At 40.5% G+C, this 17,228-nt stretch overlaps 2 protein-coding genes across 3 annotated transcripts in view; one reads left to right on the forward strand and one right to left on the reverse strand.

Moving 5' to 3' along the window:
* The window catches only part of adamts14 (ADAM metallopeptidase with thrombospondin type 1 motif, 14), a 45,587-nt gene extending 39,856 nt beyond the window's left edge, over positions 1–5,731 (forward strand). For both annotated transcript variants that reach the window (XM_010780888.1, XM_010780889.1), the window contains exons 18-22: positions 49–181; positions 329–536; positions 1,242–1,371; positions 3,201–3,308; positions 3,453–5,731. In XM_010780888.1, the coding sequence (XP_010779190.1) occupies positions 49–181; positions 329–536; positions 1,242–1,371; positions 3,201–3,308; positions 3,453–3,991 (1,118 nt within the window). In that variant the 3' untranslated portion in view covers positions 3,992–5,731. The remainder of the gene's footprint in view (positions 1–48; positions 182–328; positions 537–1,241; positions 1,372–3,200; positions 3,309–3,452) is intronic.
* A 234-nt stretch (positions 5,732–5,965) lies between these two features.
* Positions 5,966–14,171, reverse strand: star2 (steroidogenic acute regulatory protein 2). Its single transcript, XM_010780890.1, has 7 exons — positions 14,089–14,171; positions 13,865–13,972; positions 13,657–13,787; positions 13,395–13,553; positions 12,242–12,426; positions 11,651–11,744; positions 5,966–6,340 (listed from the first exon to the last, which is right to left on the reverse strand). Exons 1-7 carry the CDS (start codon positions 14,150–14,152, stop codon positions 6,236–6,238), a joined length of 846 nt encoding a protein of 281 aa, XP_010779192.1. The 5' UTR covers positions 14,153–14,171; the 3' UTR covers positions 5,966–6,235.
* Between the last annotated feature and the right edge of the window lie 3,057 nt (positions 14,172–17,228).

The raw sequence follows: 17,228 nt of genomic DNA on the forward strand, positions 1-17,228 counted from the left end.
GTCTCACCTTGCTGTTAGATTCACTTTGTACACTTTTCCATCCTTCAGGCATACAGTACACAAAATATGGATGCAGGAGGAAGAGTGACAGTCGTTTGGTCCATCGAAACCTTTGCGAGACCAGCAAGAAGCCCAAACCCATCCGAAAACGCTGCAACGTCCAAGAGTGCAGCCAGCCCTTGTAAGTGCCCCCCTGCTATAGATGCTTATATATTTGAATAGCTGGTGCAGCAATAATGTGGTAATAGTAATGTTACTCTGACAAATATAAATAGGGAGAACATGTAATTGCTTGGATGATTTTCAAAAGATCCTGCTGTGCTGACAGGTGGGTGGTGGAAGAGTGGAGTCCCTGCAGTAAGACCTGCGGGAAGCTGGGCTACCAGACCAGGGGGGTGCAGTGCATGCAGGAGCTCCACAACGGCACCAACAGAGCGGTCCACAGCAAACACTGCACCGAGGACCGGCCGGACACCAGGAAGACCTGCAACCACACCACCTGCCCCGCCCAGTGGAGGACAGGGGCCTGGTCTCAGGTGAGCAAATTCAACCTTAGTCTAGTTGCATGGAAAGTGTTGACAAAGTGACTTTAAGCATTACCAAATCAAAGCTCACAAACTAATAATTATTCAACTAAAGCTACGATTTGATTTCAAGCATGAAGGGCTAATTTTGTGGGGGAAATTAGATATTTTGCAATAATTCCACTTTGTAATTAATTTGTTTAACTTACCTAGGGATACAGTTAGCTCAGTAGAATGTATATTACTCATTTTGTAAGAGCTTGCTATCAGCATAGCAACTAAAAACAAAAGCAATCTAGAGTTTTTTGACCATGATCCTATGCCAAGTCTTAAAATATATATGGATAAACGAACTGGATACAGTTTCTGGCATAACATTAAAAAGTGACAAAAATGACTGAACATGAATAAAGGAATATAAATGTTGTTTTAACGGCATCATTATCTCCGCTCACAAGGGTGTTGTCATCGCTCACATCCTGTCGGAAAAATATCACGGCATTCTTAATTTAGTCAGCTATTTAAATCATGACACATGCATCATTTTCTCGCACTCAAGTCAAATGTAAATCAGTTTCCTATCTTTCCATGTGTGCGTGTCCATGTGTGTGTGTGTGTGTGTGTGTGTGTGTGTGTGTGTGTGTGTGTGTGTGTGTGTGTGTGTGTGTGTGTGTGTGTGTGTGTGTGTGTGTGTGTGTGTGTGTTTGCGTGTGACAGTGTTCAGTCACCTGTGGGGAAGGCATACAGCAAAGGCAGGTCGTTTGCAAGGCCAGCGACAACACCATTGGAGAATGTGAGGGCGAGAAGCCGGAGACCGTCCTCATTTGCAAACTCAATTCATGTCCAGGTGAGACGCGCATAATGTTCTCAGGCAACAAGATTCACCAATGTACCAGTTTCCTGTCTGTGATACATACACTGTTGGACAAACTGCCTCTGCATGTTATAGTAATCTCCTTTTCATCATTAATGCTAATGGACTCTTTCTGAATAACCGGAAAAACATTTCATTCCGCGACAGGCACATTTAGTCCTAATAACATTTTTACGCCAGCTATACAAACATTATGTGAGGGATTACATCTTTCTAGATGGAACTGTATGATAAATCAATAATGTTTCAAATAAATCCAAAGGACAAGTTGTTATACTAGAGTGGAGACACTGGTACAGGGTGTCCGCGGGTTCTTAAAAAGTATTAAAAGTTGATAAATCAATTTAGCGAAAATTAAGGCTATTCAAAAGTATTCAAAAGTATTAAACGGCATTTTCCAAGGTCTTACATGTTATAGCTTGTTTTCAATAAGTATATAAATTGTCCAAAGAGTTTGTATTCTACAGTCTGCCTGAATGTAATCATTGCGTAGGTGTGTAGTGTGATTCTGTGTAGTTTATTTATGGCATCCCGTTGGATTTGACGTCATCTGAACAGGACATCGCACGCTCACTGCTTGATAGCGCGCGAAGGCCCGTTTACGCCGGTTGTTAAACAACATGGTTATGGGGAAATGCAAGTTTGCGTCCAAATGGTTGGAAGATAAGGAGGAAAAACAATCAATACTGTATATAGTAAATCTGAGGTAGAGAGTGTCGCCAATGTAACCGGTTAGAACTCGAAGTGGCGATGAGGTCTTAAAATGTATGGAAAGGGTCTTAAAAAAGGTCTTAAAATGTATTACATTTGACTTCAGGATTCCTGCATATACCCTGTGGTTTGAGATAAACTAAAAAACCTTAGGATCCATTGGTACCAGAAATGTTATGCTAGCTTGTAGAAAGGAAGGATCATAAATTATGCTCCTGCATTTTGGCAAGAGAAAAACTGGCATGGCCATTTTCAAAGAGAACTCTCAACCTAAACAGATCTGAATCAAAATGTTTTTTATGCATACCAAATAGAAAACCTCTCCATACTTTTACAGACATGGGCGCTGTTTGCTATTCCTATGCAGTTCTGGGCACAAATATATAATTCATTTCATGCATGTATATATGTGCATTTTATCTATTTTTGAAATGGTTTCTGCACGCTTGGTCCCTTAAGTGTATTGGAATTGCTTGAATAGGGTTTGACTGCAAATCGGAGAAATGTGTTCATACAGTTTTTACAAAAATCTCCAAATCACAGCATGTATTTTTAATAGTGTTCCTCACTGTTTTGTTGTCTCAATTTGGTACCTAAAGTGGTAAAAAGTTGTATAAAATTCAAGGAATTGCTTATGAACATAGTAGATAGGGGACAGTGCTGAGCTGCAGATGATGGGAAAACGTTTATTTTCGTCAAATACTCTTCACTTTTTATCACCCCCTGGATTACCTTGTTCCCTGCCCCTTTAAAAATGAAGGGACAGAAAGCTAAGAGGTTACAGACAAAGAAGCTTTTAGATACTTAATGGGAACAGTCTATACTCAAAGAAATGTCAACTTATTTTTCATATAATTTCTGCACTGATGCCTTCCGTCAGTTCTCTTCAATGTTCCTCTGTCAAAAACACAAAGAAGAAGTACAGGTCGTGCCCTGTGGAGTTGTAAATAGATCCAATATTTATTATACGCTTTTAAAAAGATGTCTCCATCTCCTTTCAGCAGCAAGAGGTTGTCAAGAGCTTCTCTTTGATTCCATGGCTGCTTTTTTGTAAAGAATTTTTTTTCGCATACATTTGTTCCTCACTCCAGGTCAGCCAGTGTCTCCTCTCACAGTTGAAACGATGGAAAACTTCACAATAAAAGATGAAGCAGTACACCAAAGGGCTCCTGAGAACCCAGTCCACAAGATCTCTTCAAGTAAGTCAATATGTAATTTCTTTCAGAAATGGATAACTCCCTATTAGAGTGTTTTACTTAAGTGATCCTAAAGTAAAACATCTACTATGAAATGTTATTTTCTTTCATTCATATCAGTAATATCCTCTCCCCTCTAATCACTAGATGAGCCGTGTCTGGGGGACAAATCGATTTTCTGTCAAATGGAGGTTCTTGCTCGATATTGTTCCATCCCTGGATATAATAAGCTTTGCTGTGAGTCTTGCAACAAGAAAGAACACTTCGCCACACACTCTCCTGACCGCCAAAACAGCCCAGTGGCCTCGGCTGAACCTGAGACCTCCGCTCCTTTACACCCTGCGTCCCCCAAGGCTCCGCAGCCCGCCACCACCCAGAGCCCGCCGCAAACCACTAAAGCTGTCGGCAGACGGCTTCGCTCGACCCCACCGGTGCCAACCACCGCTGTAGCTTCCGAAGCCCCCCCGCCCACAGGTGCCGCTCCGCCCTGGGGACCCTCCAGCGACTCAGACCCGGGGCCTCTTCTACCTCCAGGGCCCACACGGCCCACAGCAGACTCCAGTGGAGGTGCCGCTAAAGAGCACAGTCCAAACAGCACTTTAGGCCCAGTTGCTGCCAGGTCAAGAAGGGACGCTTTAGGATCCGAGAGGGACTCGAGTCACAGAACCCTGTCAGCTCAGAAATGAACAGTGAGTGATGTTGTGAACGTGCTGCTCAGTGAGACGCTCTCATACATCAGCTCGCCCTTCTGCAGCATCTGATAGACTTGCAGTCTTGCTGCAGATATTTTCTTTCTTTTTTTTTTTACAAAGGTTTTTTTTCTCCTACGCCAGTGAACATAGACCAGACCAGCGATGGTTACCTCATCAACACGTTGGCGGGATCTGTGTGCAGCGCCACTCACCCTCTGTGCTTCAAATATGAATAAAGAAGGAAAAAAAAGTTGTCAGGTGCTGTAAACTAAAACGACTACAAGATGTGTTCAAAATGTGATGACTGCATTGCTACATTCATGTTTTTATCTGTGTAAAGTTGTGTAATCCTGTTTTTTCAAGTGCATTAGAACTACTATTGAACTTGTATTGTGAACATGTGAGGAGAGGTCAGAGGCCAGGGTTTTGAAGGTACACGTGTCAGCTGTGAAGAACAGAGTGTGCCACTGAAATGATAATAGACCATGCCAGTGTGAAATTATAATCATTTAATACATTTCTATGCAATTAAGTCATTACATTAGCATTTGCATGACACTCAATCTAAAGTACTTTAACAGATGACAGGTGAAGAATTGAAATTGCAAATGTTCTGAACCTCCCTTGACTAATGTCTGCCACGATTCATGTATCTTATTCCATTCCGCTACATGAAAAACAAAACAGCAGTAGTAGTGATTTCCTGGAGTGCGTTTAAGGATGAGATACTCAAACAAAACAACACTTATTTTTCTGGACAAATAATATGGCTGGCATCTTCCTTTTAATGACTCCTGAATTTAAAAACAGCTTTCCCAGTTTAGAACAACATGTGGCACCTAAAATTGTAATCCCATCCAACACTGTAGAGCAGAAACGTGTGTCACTGTCTTCAGCAGACACAGTCATTACAGTAAATGTCATACCAGCCAGCAAATCCGTGCTCCTGTCGCTGTAGCACATTTTAATATTGAATTTAAAAAATAATAAAAATGCTCTTATGCAAATAGGTGTGGCAACTAACCCTTGGCAAACAGCTAGGACTTTCTGGAGTCTTGTCGTTGCCATGAGGTTGCTAACAAACCTAACTAACTTTTCATAGATGCCAGGCGTTTTTTTAATAAATCATTCAGATGCAAATAAATTGATAATGGCTCAAATGTAACTGATTATAATAAGTCACCTGTTACATCTATAATTATTCCTATGGCACACTCCAGACTCAATAACCATCTCTCCTGGCAGGGAGCTTCATGGCTTCCTGTCCCCGGTGCTCTTTTTTTTCATGGTTTTGTTCCCAAATCCAACGTACTGGTGATTATCTTCACTGGTAAAAAATAAATCATGACTGTCTGCAAGCCAACCCCACTGTAGCATGCCCAGGTCTGCCTTTGGGAGTCAGTCACTTAACGCTTTAAAAAACTCATTGTTATCTTTTTGTAACTGATATATTTTTCAGATAATAATGTATATAGTGTAAATTTCAAGTTATGAAAAAGAAATAAGCAACCAGGAATTGACCATAAAGTATGTTGAAAGCATATGTAAAAATACAGGCGGTGCTGTAAGTCTACAGACTGTGGTTGGTCATACTGCTACACCATTCCTGCATTGCAGTTCATAACTTCATTATGTGTATTGTATAGTTATTGTATATACGTACGTGAATGAAAGCTTTAAATGTTAATATTTATTGAATTTTTAAGTGGTATGGAGAACAAAGTAAAACCTGTTTGAAAGAACTCAGATTCCTGTAATTTCCCTTTTCTTCTACATACTTTTTGTAGCTGTTCCTTGCTTTACTTTAGAGTTTGAACTACTGCACTATCTTAAGAAAGGTTTGTAAAAGCTACGGAACACAGGTCTCCTTGGTCTGAAAGGAGGAATCTGCCGTTCAGCGTTGCTATTAATGTTGTATTCCAAATATGTGTACAAGGTGGCGGATGAAAATGAATCAGGCAAAAAAGGGAAATTCAAACACTTTATTAATTTTGTCCATTCAAGTGCAGGCACTCATTCAGTTAGTCGGTGTCAACAGACAATGGATGAATCCTAAGCAGGACATTTTGAGGTTTGAGTGGCACACGCTGACATTATTTCCTATTATAAGCCAGCGGCACCAGTTACTTTCTGTCTGCTCTGGAGGCTGAGCATCAGGCTGTCACTGTGCCTCCATCTCCCAACCGTCCCCAGAGAGTGATAAGAGTGCTCCCGCAGTGCGGTGTCACACAAGCTCAGCTAGCCCAGGGTGGCCCTCGCTGTGAGACGTCTGCGAAGGTGTCTGGTGAAATCCAGCTGTGCCTGGGGCAAAGCCTGATTGACAATGAACTTTGGCAGCCAACCCTGAGAACAAAATAAACCATTGTTAGACCGTTGAATTGTACTTTTTGACTGTCAGAGAATAATTGACAGCTACAAATATTAATCAATTACAAATGTTGTTGTTGTCAGCACATACTTTTAAGAAGAAAAGCAAAGCAGTACCACAAACAAAACAATAACGTCAAAAAGTATAATTAAAAAGAAGTAATACATAAGAATAAAAGAGGTAAAATATTGTTTCTAACATTTCCCCTAGCTTTCAACCACAGGGAAGGATCTGTATGTGAATGGAGTTAGCTTAGTTGTCACTCGTAAGACAGCAAGAGCTAACTGCTAAGACTGAGTGGCACCTCAAAAAAGCTACTGGACTTTGGGTTTCAATCGATGACATGTTTTACTTCTATAAAGTCTGAGGACACAAAACAGACAGAAGATGGAGAGATGTTCCTTTAAAATGTTGTATAAGTTTATAGGATGATGACATCATTAGGGTTATTTTGTCAATTTACTGTTTTAAGGATAACAAATCTACTTTACCAATACATATTTACAGACCTAATGTAGGCTATAACATCTGGAATGTTACAATTGTCGAATTAAACGTTAAAGGTCCGATGTCATGCTTTTCCGGTTAATACCCATCCCTTGTGTGTTATCAAGGTTTTTATGCATAGTCACAATCCCTCAAAATAAACCCTGTAGCGAGTACAAATCTAACACAGAAAAGACCTGTCTATGCTGCCCCAGAGCGCCTCGTTGGAGATTTCTCTTTTTCCATTGTTTTCCTTCTGGGTACAGTGACGTGCCCATACCCAAATGGACCCATTGGACCAATCCGTGGAGCTCCTCACACACACACACTCTCAGCGGCAAAACTGTGACGCGCAGAAATGGCCATGACATGGGACCTTTAAATTAGGCATTTTCTTTAATCCACCGGTAATGGAAAGTAACTAAGTACCATGGAAGAAGGTAATAAATTACATTAAGGGGTCTAACCATCAAAAAGTTCTGATACACTGTGTGAGATTGCACAAAAGAAAGATGATCATTAGCTCTGCAGCATGAAATAACGCTGCTGGTGTGTTTACGGCCGCAGGAGGGCAGAGCCCTCAGGACGAGACACTCTGCACGCTGACAGCACTCCGGAAATCATTTTGAAGTTTACGACTGTCGGTTGGGTGCAGTTGCCATTTGGGGATGGCACATTTTTAATAGTATCCTTAAAACAATGCAAACAAATGCTAAGCTGCTGAGCAAATTCTACATGTAGCTCTGTAAAGACTTACTGCTGCTTTGACATTTATTCGATTTCAAGGAATCTTTCAGCTCAAAATTGGTAGAAAATGTACCTGGAAAAGATTAAGGAGGATTTGCAGTTCGCAAGACTAGCACGCTCTTTACACAGGTGAGTACAACAACACACCTGTCCTGACGTAGTCCCACTGTGTAGGCTACAAAGCATGTTTTGCTAATCAAAGATATAAAAACAGAACTAATACTGTGCATCTTAATTTCTGTGTAATATATCTGTTTAAACCAAGCAGCTGTGGTGTTTATAATGGTTCTTACATCCGCCGCTGCTCATACATCTTTAATATTGAAATTGTTATTCATTTTTGTACAATTGTCTGAGTTCTGTCTATTTTTCATCCTACAGTGATGGGCAATTGTACATTTTGGATGTAAAACTGTGAAATCTAACTGAATTTCTTATATTGTGATAATAATAATTAATTTTCTATTATTATTAGATTATCTATAGGAGTCTATGAGGGGATTTTTTTATAAATGTGACACAATGTTATACATTTCATTGGTTTCTGGCCATTTTGATTTAAGACCCTATATAAAAAGCGTTGTGTAGTTGGGATTCTGACAACTTTCCCCTCTTAACTTTTAAGATGATGTAATAACAATCTATATTTGAGGTCAAAATACCTCTTGATGCTTAAAATACCAGTATTTTTCCACTGGAATTTTCACCTAAGTTAAAGGTCCCATTTCATGGCCATTTCCACTGATCATAATTCCATTGTTGAGGTCTACTAGAATAGATTTATATTGTGCAATTTTCCAAAATCACTTTGGCTTCTCATACAGCATCTCTGTACTACTTGTATTCACTGAATTTCACTCTCTGCCTTTAACGGCTCATTGTAGCTCCAATAGCTCCAGCCCCCACCCTCCCTGTGAGCACAGTGTGCTCTGATTGGTTGGGACGTTGTGAATCGCGCTGAGCTCCGTGGAGGTGTGGTTTCCTTGTTTAGCAATACACAGCGAAACACAGCCAAACTCACCCTGAGCACACACAAAGTCACAGCCGAAGTAAAAACTATAAGTGTGGCTTGATATTGAGTAAGGAAAAGGTTGATAAACGCTGTGAGAATGGGTGTGCAGAGAGAATTTCGCCGCGATCCCAACTGTCTGTTATCAGCCTGCAGCCAGGGAGGAGAGATCAGCAGAGCCGCATGCACTGAGTGTGTGTGTGAGGAAGTCCGTGGATTGGTCAATTTGGACCAATCAGCGGGGGCTTAACGTAACGGCTCCGCGGACGTAACGTAACGGCTCCACGGATTGGTCCATTTGGTTCCGGGTAACTAATGACATCATGAGTTACCCGGAAGAATCAATGGACAGTGACGTATCTCCAACGAGGCGTTTTGGGGAGGTATTTTCTGTGTTAGAGTTTTACTCGCTACAGGGTGTACTTTGAGGGTTTTGACTCTGCAGACCGTTTACATGCATAAAAACCTTCATAACACACAAGGGGACGGGTGATAACTTTTATAGAGCATAACAGTCTTTACAGTGCAAGGTGCTTCAACACATACTTGTTATTCTCTTAAAGGTCCCATGTCATGGACATTTCCACTGATCATAATTCCATTGTTGAGGTCTACTAGAATAGATTTATATTGTGCAATTTTCCAAACTCACTTTGGTTTCTCATACAGCATCTCTGTAAACTACGTGTATTCACTGAATTTCACTCTCTGCCTTTACCGGCTCGTTGTAGCTCCAATAGGTCCAGCCTCCACCCTCCCTGTGAGCATAGTGTGCTCTGATTGGTCGGGACGTTGTGAATCGCGCTGAGCTCCGTGGAGGTGTGGTTTCCTTGTTTACCGATACACAGCGAAACACAGCCAAACTCACCCTGAGCACACACAAAGTCACAGCCGAAGTAAAAACAATAAGTGTGGCTTGATATTGAGTACGAAAAAGGTTGATAAACGCTGTGAGAATGGGTCTGCAGAGAGAATTTCTCCGCGATCCCAACTGTCTGTTATCAGCCTGCAGCCAGGGAGGAGAGATCAGCAGAGCTGCATGCACTGAGTGTGTGTGTGAGGAAGTCCGTGGATTGGTCAATTTGGACCAATCAGCGGGGGCTTAACGTAACGGCTCCGCGGACGTAACGTAACGGCTCCGCGGACGTAACGTAACGGCTCCACGGATTGGTCCATTTGATTCCGGGTAACTAATGACATCATGAGTTACCCGGAAGAATCAATGGACAGTGACGTATCTCCAACGAGGCGTTTTGGGGAGGTATTTTCTGTGTTAGAGTTTTACTCGCTACAGGGTGTACTTTGAGGGTTTTGACTCTGCAGACCGTTTACATGCATAAAAACCTTCATAACACACAAGGGGATGGGTAATAACCGGAAAAGCATGACATGGGACCTTTAACAATTTGAGAACTCTTTCCAACTCTTGAGTCCACTAAGCACCAGCTCTATCTAATTCCACGAACTGGGCAGTTTATCTTCGTTATAAAATTATCTCTTCAGTCCTCACTTGACCTGCTATTGTTGATTTAGTTTTCTGTCCACCACCCTCCGCTTCTGATCTGGTTCCTCATCTCAGTTGCCAACATGTCTTTGTTGTTATAATTTCCACCAAGAGATTTTGCATGCAGTCGAGTGTGAGTGTTTTTTGTGATAGTATTTGTGTGCGGCATAGTGTTACATCTGTCTGTTTGTCCTGGTCTGTTTTTTTTGGCTGTCTATTCGTTCATTTAATTACTTGGGCTGTCTCTTAAGAACGGGACCCTCTCAGCCGGTGTCCTCAGTAACAGAAAGAAAGCAGCCTGTAAAGCCTGCAGAATATGCATTGATGCATTAGGGCTTTACCAACATTGGTAATAGTTGGAACAGTGTGTGTAAGTGGGTTTGTATTTGTCTGTGTAATATGGAAGATTTAGTGTTTAGCCAGCTGGTACTGGAGCTCCGCAACCAGGGGCGGTTCTAGGGGGGGCCAACAGGGGCCGTCCCCCGTAAAAACTGACCAGGGACCCCCCTGTGGCCCCCCTCCATAAAAAAAGGTTACAATATTACGATTTATTGGAACTAAATCAAATCAGAGACGTGGATATACAGTGGAGATTAAACTGTCCATTACCTTACATGTATATGCAAGCAAATACTGTTTATGTTTTTTAATTAAATGTCACTTAAAGTAAACAAATACTCTAAATGAAAAACTGAAACACAGGGCTGTAACTTAAAGTGATTAAAAAAAATACCTTTACAAAAACAAATACCAATTACTGTATTTTATGTTTATTTTACACAATTACTTTATACTGTCTTTGTCTTTTTAACCTGCTTTTATTGTGCCCCTCTCATGAAATAACTGGCCCCAGCCTGGCCCCCCCAGTAAAGTTGGTCTAGAACCGCAGTTCTGGTTCAAATGCAGATCTGTGGAAAACGCAGAAAGGTTACAATTAAGTTCAACATCGGTCAGAACTGCAGCCAGCGCAGATTTAATTTCCTTTGGTAAAAACATTTCTCACACACAGACATGCATACCAAGATGCTTGACTTTGACCAGTTTCTGCCCATGCACCAACACATCTGCAAGGCCAAGGACTGTGGTACATATGAGGACTTTGTGGAGGGTCTGAGGGTGTTTGACAAAGAGGGGAATGGCACAGTCATGGGAGCTGAGCTGAGACATGTTCTGGCAACATTGGGTGAGCTAAANAAATACCTTTACAAAAACAAATACCAATTACTGTATTTTATGTTTATTTTACACAATTACTTTATACTGTCTTTGTCTTTTTAACCTGGTTTTATTGTGCCCCTCTCATGACATAACCGGCCCCAGCCTGGCCCCCCCAGTAAAATTGGTCTAGAACCAGCACTGTTCGCAACAATGTGAAGAAATGGAAAAAGCATCTTCAAGTCAGTATACACAGTTGCACTCCCATCTTTGCAATATGTATTAACACTCATATTGCAGTCAATGGATATTGTAAGTACCTGAGTCTGCATATAGTTTCTAATTATCTCTTACAATGGAACAGGCAGTACATAATGAATTTACCTTGACGTCCATATTAAGAAGCCATGTGAAGCGGCTTTTTCCTGTTTCATCGCCCAAAGCCTGAATGATTATGCAAGTTGGTCCATCCTCAGCTCTGTAAGCATGCAAACAAAGTCAATAACTCTGTAGCGTTATTTGTTTTCAATTAGGAGCGCCTCCTCGACTCAAAATGAGTTTTTTTGGCCTTGGTGTTTCTAGTGATGTTAAAGTCACTAATCATTAGTATTCAAACATGGTTTATTATAGATAATGGGATTACAGCAATTAATTAAATCGGTTTTGCTCATTACAGTTAAATGCTAATGCTTATGCTTGTTCTACTCGCTAGTATTGTGTTTGTGAGCTATAAGGCATTTATCTCAAAGCTAAGTGTTGCCATCTGTACGAACAGCCTCAAAGAACTGCCCGGTGCCCGCATTATACTTGTTTAGACATTTGTATGCTTTCTACTGACATCTGGAAGACCGAGATTACTCTACTCCTGTATATTATGGGAGAAAGTTAAATATCGCAGTTGAGTGAATTCCAACATGCAATGATTGATGCCAACTGAAACAGAGTTGTGCCTGTCTGCATACTGTATGATTCTACCTCACAAAGCCTTCCTGAGGTGGGAAGGACGCCAGCTGAATCGCTGCTCCTCCAAGATAAACGCTGGACTTCTGTTTGCAACTGTGTCTGACACTCAGGAAATCCCTTTGGCCAATACGATTTCCCGCTGTCTCGGCTGAAACCTCGTGAGTGATTACTGTTTCAGGCCCAACATGCTTCAGAACCTACAAGAGACACAAATATCACATTTAGTTTGCAAAACACTATGTGGACAGCAAAAAGGACAATGAGATGTGTGTATTGTTAGAATACTTTTATTTTTGCAAAGATATAGCATAAAGCCAAAGAATTATGGCTTAGAAAATAGAAATGTAGTCTATAAAAAAGCCCTTCAGATGACATTTTAAATTAGGTACAGATCTTCAAACCTGTGATGCTTAAAGGTCCCCTATTATACTGTTTTACATCAATATATTCTAGCTCTCAGATATATACAAAACATGTCTCTGAAGTGTTTGGCTCGAAACACCAAACAGATCATGCATTGTAGCATCCCATAATCCCCTCTGTTTCAGCCCAGTTTCAAAAGTGCTGATTCTGTGTCTTTTACTTTAGATGAAAATATGGAGCTACTCCACCCCCTCTGTGATATATTTGGTTAAAAAGTACACAATGGTGCTCTAGGAGGAGATCCAGGCGATAAGGTGGTGGTGGGAGGGGGGTTACATTGGCTAAATACACAAGCCAAAAAATCGTTATGACATCATAAAGTGGCCAAAATCTGATCAGCTCATTTTCAGACAGGTTTTGATATAAATGGATCAGGACAAAAACTTTCAGAATCTTTTTACGCAGAGGGGACACATGTTTATGTACAGTAAAAGGGGATTTTGCATAATAGGTGACCTTTAAATTGTACTGTTATGGTATTTTAGGTCATAGTTTCACAGTAGGGCAGGCAATATGGAGACAATCAAATATCACACTATTTCTGATCAAATGCCTCTTGGATATTGCGAAAATATTCCATGGTTTAGTATTGGTGCTTTACAAAATATTCACACTATGCATTTTTAGATGAATAACCAACAGTTATTATAGAAAGACGATATCTAGTCTCATATCACGAAATGTATATACTATTGACTATATCACATCACAGTTGATCAAATATTTAATGTCAGCGACTAACTTTGATCTGCTGTATGCTCGGGTTCCACTGGTGCATCTCCTCCACTCTGACAAACAGGAGGTCGTAGAGCTCCTCCACGCTGGCCTCCAGCACCGCCTCCAGCCTGAAGACCTTCCCGGCCCCCGCCACTACTTTGCTACAAATAACTTCTCCTTCGCTCTACAAAGGAGCAACAAAACAAGCAGACATATTCAATCGTTACATGATGCACATGTATTAGATGTGGAGAAGAAACACAAAACTTGAATCCGATGGATGTTACCTCTGTGAACTCGACCTTCCATCCTTTTGTGTCTTCCAGCATGTAGAGAGCTTTCCTCATTGCTTCTTGGCCTTGTTTTACATAAAAGTCTTTATCTTCTTTCAAAGGTTTTACATCTTCGGGTCCAGGCGCTGCAAAATATTCTCCTTAGCAATCTCAAGAGAACACTGATAACAGAACTGACTTTTTTTGTTTGTATTTTTCTTACCATTATACTTGATTCCACCATGTGTGCTCATGTGAGGTTGGACCCGTCCCCATCTCTGCAGGTGTGTGAGCTCCTTGCCTATCACTGCCACAGCTGTGCGTTGAAGTCCTGCAGGATTGAACAGTTAAGAGAAACAAAAGCTCAGTTGTCCTTCCCAGAATGCAGTATTTGCGTGAAATGATATAAAGAGAAATATCTTTTATCAGATTACTGTGAGTGACAACCTGCCAGACTCCTCAGATGGGGGTAGGAGATTCCACAGCAGAGCTTTACAACAGCAGGCAGCATGGTGTCAGTCTGTGGCAGTGACAGCAAAGCAGCTGTGTGTGTGTCTGCTCTTTATATGGCCCGTGAAGGTCTCCCCACAGAGATAAGGGCCAGAGAAGAAGATAAGACCTGGTCTGAAATCTGTTTGAAGGCCACACTTGAAAGGAGTTTTATTTACTAAAACTCAGTATTAAAGGCAAGGGAGGAAGACCGTATCGGTAACAGTTTTGGGAATTTTGAATCGCCGTTATAAAACCTAAACCATGTCGGAGAAAAATACCTTCTTGGCATCTTACTTTTAAATGCGCATAATAAAGATTCTTCCATTTTACTTAACCATTTTTTCCTATAAAACATATCTGGGAAATCCTGTTAAATGTTTTACCTTTTTGAAAAATAAAGTTATGGACATTTCATTGGAATAAAAATATAACGCCTAAAACAATTAGTTTTCCCCCCCAAAAAAATTGTAAACATCTTTTCACCTGTTTATGAACAAAACCACTTTTACTGGGTTTTATTCATTTTCTTTTGAATCTGTCATCTCTGCAGAAAGCCTATAACCAAGGGACATAAACAAATATTTTTCATCCAAAGTTGTCATTACTTCTAAGTAGTTGTGTGATACCGACTAATGTTATGTGTTTTCCGCCTGCTTGAGAGCACAATTAAGTGTTTTAGTGCTAAAACCTGGAGTCTATTAACATATCTCTATAGAAAGATGAGAATAGAATCCTGTCACCTCCCAGCGTTGTGTAGGATAAACACAAGACACTAATGGCATGAACGTGACAAGTCATGCAAGTGAGAGTAAATAGGAAAACCTTGGCAGCATGATTATTTCTCAATGGATGAGTCATCTTTTAATAATCATCCTCTGAACACCCAAATTATTTTGAATGAGGTTTATATGAAAGAGACAACAAGCTGTAGCTCATTAGCAAAGGAAGTCCTTGCTCACCAATTAGGGTAATAAATGGATGTCAAAGATTGTATAATGAAACCAGAAACAGCGTTGAGGCTCCACCACTCAGACATTTGTGCCATATGCGACGCATACATACGTAGGTGATCGAGGGAGAGGGGGAGGTTAATCCTCCAGCGTGACTTATTCTCTGATGCCTTTTATTTTGTGGAGTGAAAAGCCAGGATTCAATATTCTCATGCAGGAATGTAAGGCCAGCGTGATTTGCATAAGTGGCTCATAGAGTTCGGAGGCAATTATTTTTGCGTGAATAATAATGACTGGACCCAGCTTTATGGTTGAATTTTATTATAATGATAAATGTTTCAATGTATCCGTTAATTCATTCCTGACTCTTTTTTTTTTTAAAGTAAAGGCTGTTACAATGTAATTTAATTTGTTCAATAATTAATTAATTAATCTGTACTGTCTCTTGTACATGGTAGGGGCTCATCACTGCACCTGTGTGAATTATGACCCCAGACAGTATAGTTTTTCATAAATTCATCTTATGATTTCTAGGTACAATAAGGTTTTATGATTTCATTATTCCTATTTCCATTTTCCATTCAACCACCACGAGTCGTTGCTAGTTACCATGTCTTTGTGGATTACAATTACTGATACTATGGTTTATGTTTTTATTTAATTTCAATACTTCCCCATCTCTGAACTGATTCCTTTTCTTGGTAAAGTGAGAATCTTGCCCGACTTCAGTCTACAATATACTTTCAACTCCACCCGCTCACTTTAGAGGGGCTCCACCTCTCTCTCATCATATGATATGATTGTGGTCTGTGTGTGTGACGAGTTGTTGGATCTCGAAAATATTTGGGAGAGAGCCCGGTGCCGCCCTCTCTTCCCAATGCTGCCTTGCAGCTGTCTCTTATCGGCCCGAGCCAACAGGTGTCCTTGTGAGAAGGATTTGTGACGTCAATGCTGTCCAGGCCTCAAACTGAAGTCACCAGGGAAGAGCCATGGCAAGGACTTGTTTCATTCCCAAAATAGGCCTTCATTATGATTTGTGTGATGATTTGCAGTTTGAGCACAACATCTGAGCTATGTGTCAGAACACTATGCGGCACAATCCTGGAAATGCATCCGTTGGATAACACCAAATGTTTCTGTGGCATTAAACGCAACACTTAAAGACCCATTATAAATAAGTGCCTGTTCTGTAAGTATTTGTCCAGACCAATTTAGTGTTCAAGGAAAGGAAGGATGTTTTTGTAACCACTCCTCCCATACAAGACATTTTGCACACTTAGAACAAATCAACACAATAATTGACTGAAAGGCATTAAATAAGACTAGAAGAAAAGCAAATGCATTAGTGAGAGATTCTACAAAGTGAAAGAATAATATAATGAAGCACTATAGCACAGCATTTTTAAAATAAAAACGGACAAGAAAAAGAATACTAAACACATCTTATCTTGCTTGAAATTAAATTAAGCAGTGCTGACCTCCATGCAACTAAAGAGAATCAGGGATGCATTTTGGTCCTGAAAAAATAAACTTTACAGCTTTTGAAGTTAAGAAGAAAATGGAAAAAATATTGACAGCCACTCCTGCCTCGACCCCTGAATTCTCTTTTGATGATCTAACATGTGCATACTGATTGATAGACTACATGTTCATAAAATAGGTTAGATTGAAGTCCCGACTTTAGTTGTCATTCAGCTTATTGAGAGCTTTGAACAAAGTGCTTTTTTCGAAGATGTATTTACTATAATGTGCCCACACACAAGCAAGCCACATAATCCACAAAAAAACATAACCATTACATTTAAATGGTAGAAAGGTTTGTTGGTGCTACAGTATGGAACAGCCATGGAAAGCAAAACAAGACAGAAAACAGCATCAGGAGAGAGTTTTCTGATGGTGTGATCCAAATATCCCCCCCCCCTCAAACTTTACACCCCTGGCTCATTTTGGCGTTACTGCGCATGTGATTGATTTACTCTTTTGTTTTACTTTGCAGCTACAGTTGGATGCATTTGCTTTTCAGTCTGTCTCTGAAGTAATTCTGGCAATTGCAATAGAACATTTGGGACAAGATAAATTGTGAAAAGCTGTTTGAAGGTGTTGGAAATAGAATATTGAAAATAAATGGATCAATGTCTCCAGAGA

The sequence above is a fragment of the Notothenia coriiceps genome, unplaced genomic scaffold (assembly GCF_000735185.1).
Source record: "Notothenia coriiceps isolate Sejong01 unplaced genomic scaffold, NC01 NC01_scaffold00022213, whole genome shotgun sequence".
Taxonomy (NCBI): domain Eukaryota; kingdom Metazoa; phylum Chordata; class Actinopteri; order Perciformes; family Nototheniidae; genus Notothenia; species Notothenia coriiceps.

Bases quoted from the DNA above. Each gene is read 5' to 3' on its own strand.
- star2 (XM_010780890.1), bottom strand. From the start codon at position 14,152: ATGCTGCCTGCTGTTGTAAAGCTCTGCTGTGGAATCTCCTACCCCCAT. The intron at 13,973-14,088 runs GTTGTCACTCAC...TCAATCCTGCAG, and splicing joins CCATCTGAGGAGTCTGGCAG to GACTTCAACGCACAGCTGTG. The intron at 12,427-13,394 runs GTTAGTCGCTGA...TGTCTCTTGTAG, and splicing joins CGAGCATACAGCAGATCAAA to GTTCTGAAGCATGTTGGGCC.